Source organism: Lineus longissimus, chromosome 6 (genome assembly GCF_910592395.1).
Source record: "Lineus longissimus chromosome 6, tnLinLong1.2, whole genome shotgun sequence".
Taxonomy (NCBI): domain Eukaryota; kingdom Metazoa; phylum Nemertea; class Pilidiophora; order Heteronemertea; family Lineidae; genus Lineus; species Lineus longissimus.
In genome coordinates this window covers 7,374,280-7,382,673 of record NC_088313.1, presented here as the reverse complement: position 1 = coordinate 7,382,673, position 8,394 = coordinate 7,374,280, and the positions used below count along the sequence as shown (strand labels likewise).

The following is an 8,394-nucleotide window of genomic DNA, read 5'->3' as shown; positions in this document are numbered from 1 at the left end:
GGTAAATACAATCAGTGCTCTCGTGTCCCGGGTGGGTAGTGGCTCAGTAGGCAAAGGGTTAAAGTAATCTGTACTTTTCTCCTTAATGATTTTTAAGAATGACTGTTCTCAGACATTGAAATAGCAATGTTTATCAGCTTTTATGAGTAGGTCTTAGGGGTGTGTGTGAGGGGGTGTTCCAATTCCCTTACATGTAAGGTGCTATTTAAGGAATATTCTTAAATGACAACGAAGAGCTGAAAACCTGCCTCTATATGACTATGGTTCCCGAGGGAAAACAGAGCAATATCCACAAACATTCAAATGTCAAGTTTTTGACTTCAAGAAGTCAAACCTCTAGGCAACCTGCAGGTAGTCTGGGGCGCCCGTCCTGGCCTGGCCTAAACCTGACCTTGAGAGGTGCACTGGTTCAGAGGCTACCAGTAGAAACCTGTCTGACCTGTTGGCAACCTGAAGGTAGCATGACCGAACCTGCACGTTACTAAGATCTGGGGTGTTTCAAGATCAGTGGCGCTTTTTTTAAAAAAAAACGTAACGGGGGTCTAGCTCAGATATTTGTGCATGCAGAGATGATCTTTTCAGCTTTTCACCTTTCCTAGGGGTTATATTTGATGCCCCCGCACTGAAAATTGTGCTAAGATCGGCCAATTTTTTTCTACAGCTCAATTTGTGTCCCGTACATAACCCATTTTGACCATTTTTGTGTCATCCTGGAGAAAATGTTAAAGTTTGAGAGCTTTGGTATAAAACATGTGACCAGATAGAGAGTTAGGATTGGCGTTTTCTCATCCAGACTTGACTGAATTTGATACCCAGGAATTTCTGTGATAACTTGTGTACTATTTTTCAACTTATGATTTTTTTATTGAAGGGGTATCTTCGTAACACCCTTACCTGTTTTTAACTGACTTCAAAAACACCTCAGGATACACCTTCCCAAGTGTTTCTATGACAGAGATTTCCTTTATTGTAATAAGAAATGACCATGACTATGTGCTGCAACTGCTCTGATTTTCAAGAGATGAGTAAAATTTTTATATCATGACTTTTAACAAGAGGCCCAAGGGCCTGGCGCTCAGCTGAAATACATGGGTTAATGCAGGGGTACATGTTTATTGATATTTCATTCAACCATGAGAATGCGGCCTCTTGAGGTCTACAGCCAATGGCTTAAAATGGCAATTGGCAAAGTTGGTGTTAGTGTTAATTTTGGGAAAGTGTTGTAGTTCTTGAGCAGCCCTGAGAATGCATCATTTCCACAAACAAGGCTGTCTACCCTAAGATTACGCCTAATGTTCGTGTTGATCATAGCGTCATTCTGAAATATTGTCTTGTTGCTACATATAAGCCCCAAAATTTTTACAAAATTAACACCAAGACCAACTTTGAAGTCACGCAATGTGTCATAAATGGCTCCAGACTGATTTCACTGTCACAAGCCACACTCGCCAGACACTTTCCTTTATAGACACCTTTGCAAACACCATCATATCCAGCAAATACATTGTTTGGGGTTCTAACATTACCATGTACTAGTAATGTGACTAACATTACTACGTACTAGTAATGTGAACTGATTGGGGGTTGCAGAGAGGGCTTGTTTTGGTTTTTGTTACAATATTGAAACTGTTGATAGGTTCTTAAGCGCTGTTAAGAGGTTTGAATGAGTGGGAAGTCAGTCATTGAGACAAGATTTTATAAAAGAACTAGTTTTATTCAATATTGTGAAAAAGTTAAAAATGGTGATATCCTGGCCAGCAGGCAATTACAGTATGTACATAAATGATTGCAGTCAAAAGAAAAATAAACGGATTTAAGAACACAGGGCTCTTGGCATGTGAGTTGGACTAGAAATTGTTGAATTTGCATACTGTAACCCGGAAAATATTTGCGGCTGGTTATTTTCGCGGATTTGTAAAAAATCAATGAAAAACTTATATTTTGCGCTGATAAATTTTGCGAACACGAGATTGCTCTTCAGTTAACAAGAAAGAAAGATTATATTTCGCGCTGGTTATTTTTGCAGATTACTACCATGCGCAAAATCAGCAAAATTAAACAGCTCGCGAAAATTTCCAGGGTTACAGTAATTACATGTAGCAGAAAATTTTGTTAAAACTGTGGTTGCTTAAATTTTGAGATGATCTATTTATACATGAACACAATATAGGATACGTAAAATAAACTTAGAACATAATGAAACAATATACATATGTAGGTACATTATGACCAAAATTACAAACAATTACAAATATCTAGATTTTGCATCTGGTTATGCATGCGTATGAATTCATAATCATGTACATGTATGTGTTCATACGCATGTGTAACTTAATGGATCATAAGGACGTATTTGCGTCACAGTCCTTAGGAAAACATTAACATAACTTTGTATGTGATGAAATTAGTACAAGAATTAACAGAAATTACAATGTTTATATGCAAGATCATGTTATCTCTCCTGGGATAAAACTTCTGAAATGATCCCTATATCTATGAACATAAAGGATGCATAAAATAAACTTAGAACATAGAAAATAATACCTTCTTAAGAAGTATAAACAAACAATTACAAATGTCTACATTTTGTATCTGGTTAATATGCATGAGTATTAATGCATTCATAATCATACACGTATTTGTCTTATTTATTTGCATTTGTAAGAGTATACATAATGTGGATGTTTTTGCGGCACGGTCTTTAGACAATGTTAGAAGGGTACTGAAAATGAACATTTATGTAACTTAGTATGCAATCAAATCAGTATAAGATTTGTAAGAAATTACAATGTTTCATGATAATAAAAGGCTAAACACAATAGACTTTCAATTAGGAACATTCTGCTTGTATTCAAATTATAACTAAATAAATGCTTTTCGTTTCCAAAACTGAATGAAATTACTGCACAACCCGAAGGGCGCTTTTAGTGCTGGTTTACATATCATGTCAAACTGTGGTGCACCATTTTCTGGGAGGCTTTACCATAGGCCTGGATCATGTGCATTTGAAAATGAATTATGCAGTTTGACGAATTGGGTTCAAAATTTTAGAACAAGTCTGTCCACATTGTATGTTACTGATGGGATAGTTTCTAATTTTGGTTAACTGGCGCATGTCACAATTTCCACACTTTGTGGTGTGGTGGTCGGTTGTTGGCACAACATGTTTACAAGACAAGCATGCCTTTCTCATTGTTACAGAAACTTGCTGAACTGTGGCATTCTTCACTGTTGTGTTGGTGTCATCGAGATGTTGTTCCTCAATTATATCTTGTGATATATCAATCACCGTTATGTCAGTATGAACTTTGATAGCAGTTTCCGGGGTGGTTGTTAATGAGTTTTGGTCGAAATAGTATACGGACAATTCACTGAACTGGTAGGTTTTTTCATTTTCAACCATAGGTATCAACTTTTCCCATAATGTTAACTTGGCACATCCGGTGTCATCTGCAACAAGTATGACTTTTGCATTTAGGCTTTGTCCTCGAACATCTTTGAGGCAGGTGTCTTCAAGTACTTTCACCACCTTCGCTGTGATGTTGAGCTGAAATATAATGACAATTAGTTGTTAGACATGAATGATGCCAAAGTGTCACAGGGTCATTTTGTTGGTAAGAGAAATGTTGTTCTTTATAGTTGTTGTGAGTGGAATGCTTTATTGCCTATCTGATTATAGTACATGTATGTGTGATGCATGATGGCATCTGAATTTATTTCAAGAATACACATACACTGAACATTGTGCAATGTATTCTATAGTGGGAATTAGGAGTCTGAAAGGTTGGTGTTTCATGTTGAAACTGTTGCTCGAAGTGGGAAATGGTTCTTGTCATGTTTAGCACTTCTAGTTTTCCAGTACGTAGATTATGCAGGAGGTGCTCTTCATCTTGATCAAGTACTTCACTATAAGTAGTACTAGCCTACATGTGGTATTGAGAAGTTATTAATTCATATATTGATTGGGTAATACATTAACTCAGCACCTACCCTTTGAGAAATCCTTTGGTTGTTCAGGGAGTTGAGCTTGATAGTGGGTGTGACTTTAACTTTCGGGGCTTTTGGTTTAAAGTTTAGAGGTTGCGTTTCAATAGACATTCTTGTTTGGTAGGTCACTTTTAAGTCATTTACTGAATCGTCTTTAAAACCTTTTGTAAGGGCAGCATCCCTCAGTTTGACTGGGCTTCTGCAAATGAAAGGAAAATGATGTAGACTTTATGTTATTGACATTAGAATGAGATTTGTAAGCACAAGTTAAAGCTATTGAATACTTGCTAACTTCCAAGTATTTGGGAGGTAAGCAATGGAGAATAATTTTTGGAGTTTGCCTGGAGAAATGTCCATAGTCAGGTTGCAAATCTAAAACAGTGGAGATAACATGGTGAATAATCAAATTGTTCCATGTCTATATATTAAGGACACCCTTGGGACTGGCAAATGGTGTCCTTAATTGAGAGGTGTCCTGATCACGGAGGTCAAATTCAATGGAAATGACCAATTTGGGACCAAAAGCAGTGTCCTTTATAGAGAGGTGTCCGCTAAGGGAGGTTCCACTGTATATGCATGCATGAAGAGAAGAATTAGCAAGGCAGTATAGACTTACTTTTGTTGTTCTGCTCTTCGAAATTGGCTGTGCAATTTGGGCTGGAAGCACACAAGGTCCATGTAAGTGTTTTTATTTGTTTGTGCAATGGCTTTGAAATAATCCTTGTTAGCCTTACTTGTCTTCATTGGACTGGTGTTGAATACATAAAGATCTTGGGTAATTTTTGGTTCATCCTCAAATTTTCTTTTGTTCGAATTCGATGCCATGTTGTCGATGAAGATGTCTGAAATCAGAGAAGATAATGTTGCAAGAAAAGGAAAAATCTCATTGTGCTTTAAAGCTTCTTTGTTGTGGTAAGAGTGGTAACCAAGCAGTCACAGGGGCATGAGGTCTATAAAGTAAAAGATAGTTGATTAAAGCTTTAACGTGAAAGAAGAACTGATAAATTCTGATGCCTGAAAAGAAAAGGTCTTGAACATTTTCAATAATTACATGATTTCTGCACTTCCATGTTATCTTGTTCCAGTGAACTGTCGTTTCAACTTTCCTCTGCCACAGACGGCAATGTCTGCTACCAAAATCTTGCGTCCATAAATCCATGAGATTGATAATGTTAATGTCTGTGTATACACCGTTTTGAATCCTGATATCACATGTTTGAATTGATGTCCATCCACCACTCACAAGAATTAAATACTAATGTTTTTGTAGTAGATCGCTTTGAATCCTGATATCGCCATATTGTGAATTGACGTCCATTAGTCTTGTATTCATAAGAATTAAATGTCCAAGTGTTTAACTGAATTTTCTGACACCCTATCCCCCCCCCTTCTATTTTGCCCTTCTGTCCAAGTTGCAGCCCCAGTAGTAATCTTTTTAAGCTGCAGGTGGTGGAAAGCTTTAGTACTGGATAATTTTTCATTTAAAATGTTTATCATGAAAGGTTGGATTTTGTATATTTAAATGAACTTTGTACACTTGGTGGATGGAGGATAAGGAGTATTGTTTCAGTAATTTGATTCTGGTCCACACTGTTTCTTTTTCGGTTCTGCCCCCCTTATTATGGATCTGTTATAATATTTATACATTTTTCTGTTAACATAGAGAGTCAATAATTAGGTCTAAGAATTACATGTACAGTACTCTGTTCTGTTGGAACATGAGTGATCCTGACTGCAGTGACTTTATTTTGAGGCACTCAGTTGAGTTTGTCCACCCATTAAGTGCCTAAAATCAATTGAGGTGGGAAAAAAATTGTCTACCTGACATCAACAACTGAGCACCTAAAACATGTAATACCAGGTGAGCTACAAGCCCCTGGGAGAAATGAGTCCACCTAAACAATTTCAGGTGAGCAAAAAAACACTCGCCTGATTTTTTTAAATGCAGTCACTGTTGACCTATCCCAGTTTGGTCCACCTCCCCTCATCCTCCCAGTCCACCTTCCTCTTCTGAATTATTTTTTTCTTGTAATGATTATATTACTATTGACTATTTGGAAGGCCTATTAGTACTATTTTATGGTCTGACCATGTTGATTCTATTGTTGATGTAATAAGATTGGTTCGATTGTAAAAGACCATGTCAATCTGTGAATCATAATCAGTTGTAATTTCGTTGATGAATTGTTCACATTCTAATATTTTAGATACTTTTTGTAAATGTGATTTATTTTTGCCATTCCAAATGTCGAAGTTGAAATCACCAACCACAAGTAAAGGTTTTGTAAGATCTATTTCTGATGCAATTGTTTGAAGCTTTGCACACAATTCTGTAAGTGAACACGAAGGCGACTTGTACAAGCAGATGATTTGGAGGAAGAGCATGGATTTTGACAAAGAAATGCAGGTGGCTTCGAAGTTTGGAGTTGATACATGTTGAACTGTACAGAACTGAGAAAGAGGAGCCGATATATATATAGCCAAACCATGTGGTGGTCTTCTTGCAGTAGTTGTATTAAGTTGATCATTTCGAAACAGATGAAAGTTTGGGATGTCAAAGGAATCATTGGTGTCTGTGGCAACAAGACGAGATTCTGCTATAAGTAGTATGTCTGCCGCCATCATATGGTGATCAGCAGATATATCATTCATATGAAGATTTAAGGATCTTGTATTGTGGAATATTAATTTCAGATAGTCTTGTTCAAGTACTGTTGGTATGGTGTAATTGAAGTTCAAGTGAGATTTGTTTCTAAGTCTATCCATTTCTTCAGTAACAACCGAGTCAGTACCTATTTTGTCTTCTTGTAAATTCAAAATGAATAAGCCATTGATATTTGTAACTCTGCTCAATGCAACATAGTGTACGTGGTTGATTTTTCTATGTGAAGTCATGTCGACAACGACTTCTTTTAGGGAATAACCTTGTGCTTTCCAGATAGTTTTTGAGGCTCCAATTGTTAATGGAAACTGAGTCCTTGTAACCGGTGTGAAACTCTTGCCACGGTAAAATGTGCGTTTTACTGCGAAAATGGGAGTCCAGTCTTTAGGGGTATCAGTTGAAAAGAATGATTTGTAAGTAGATCGTATAGTTTTTCCAACTTCTGGATCTTGAAACAATACCCAAAGAATTGCAGGTCGCTCAAAATTATTCATATATTGGATTCTTTTCATTTCACACATGGTTCCATTAGTCAACCCATCACTTATATTTACATTACATGTGATCATGTAAGGCAGGCCAACTGCTACAGAGAGTTCATTCACTAGGCCAGCTGTTACAGAAGGGTCATCAGGAATACGTTCAATAATGGTTTGTTTGACTTGATCACTAAAATCACTTATTACTGTGTCAACGGGTTTGACAATGATTTTTTCAGACGATATGTGATCAAAGACAAATTGGTTGTGTGTTGATACATTAGCTCTTGTACAGTACAAGTGTAATGCATTTTTAGGATAATTAGGATCATCTTTGGAAATTACTCTCGAGTTTAATGTTTCAATGTCATCTTTTGTGTGTTTGCCTTCTCTTAAACGATTGAGCAGTTGTGCAAAATCCATGTCATCTTTTTGGCGCATAATTTCGGTTAGTTCAAACATCTCGAAATGGCATTCATTTTCATTTTCAGCCTTATTAGAATAGGTCTGGTTTGATTCATTATCATTATTAGTATCGAATTGTTCACCAGTCCACAAATTGGTTGCTAAATTTCTATAATCAACCTTTTCTCTTTTGGCTGGATCTGAGAAAATCCACTTGTCCATAACTGGTTGTAGTTGGTACAGATCTCCGAAAGTAATGACATGAATGCCACCAAATGGCTCTTTATTACCTTTTAGTTCTTGTAATCGAAGAGATAGAAATTGGAACATATTGCGTCCGACCATACTAATTTCATCAATGATGAGAACAGAGAGATTTCTGTAGTATGTTATGTATAAGATGTCCTAAATATGCAGGTGTGCTTGATCAGAAGGTACCTAGCCTATCAGGTTATTTCAGAGCACTTGACAATAATGACAGAGAGCGTGTTCTAAATTTAAGGTGGACTTTACAACCACAAGTAAAGGTTTTGTAAGATCTATTTCTGATGCAATTGTTTGAAGCTTTGCACACAATTCTGTAAGTGAACACGAAGGCGACTTGTACAAGCAGATGATTTGGAGGAAGAGCATGGATTTTGACAAAGAAATGCAGGTGGCTTCGAAGTTTGGAGTTGATACATGTTGAACTGTACAGAACTGAGAAAGAGGAGCCGATATATATATAGCCAAACCATGTGGTGGTCTTCTTGCAGTAGTTGTATTAAGTTGATCATTTCGAAACAGATGAAAGTTTGGGATGTCAAAGGAATCATTGGTGTCTGTGGCAACAAGACGAGATTCTGCTATAAGTAGTATGTC

The 8,394-nt window shown here is 36.9% G+C and overlaps 1 protein-coding gene across 1 annotated transcript; it reads right to left on the bottom strand.

Annotated features, from left to right (window-relative positions):
* Positions 1-2,711: 2,711 nt before the first annotated feature.
* On the bottom strand, positions 2,712-6,638 carry LOC135489379 (uncharacterized). The gene is made up of 5 exons (XM_064774718.1): positions 5,039-6,638; positions 4,604-4,829; positions 3,991-4,186; positions 3,079-3,547; positions 2,712-2,722 (listed from the first exon to the last, which is right to left on the bottom strand). The coding sequence occupies exons 1-5, from the start codon at positions 5,055-5,057 to the stop codon at positions 2,712-2,714; spliced, it is 921 nt and encodes a 306-aa protein (XP_064630788.1). The 5' UTR covers positions 5,058-6,638.
* Positions 6,639-8,394: the final 1,756 nt, after the last annotated feature.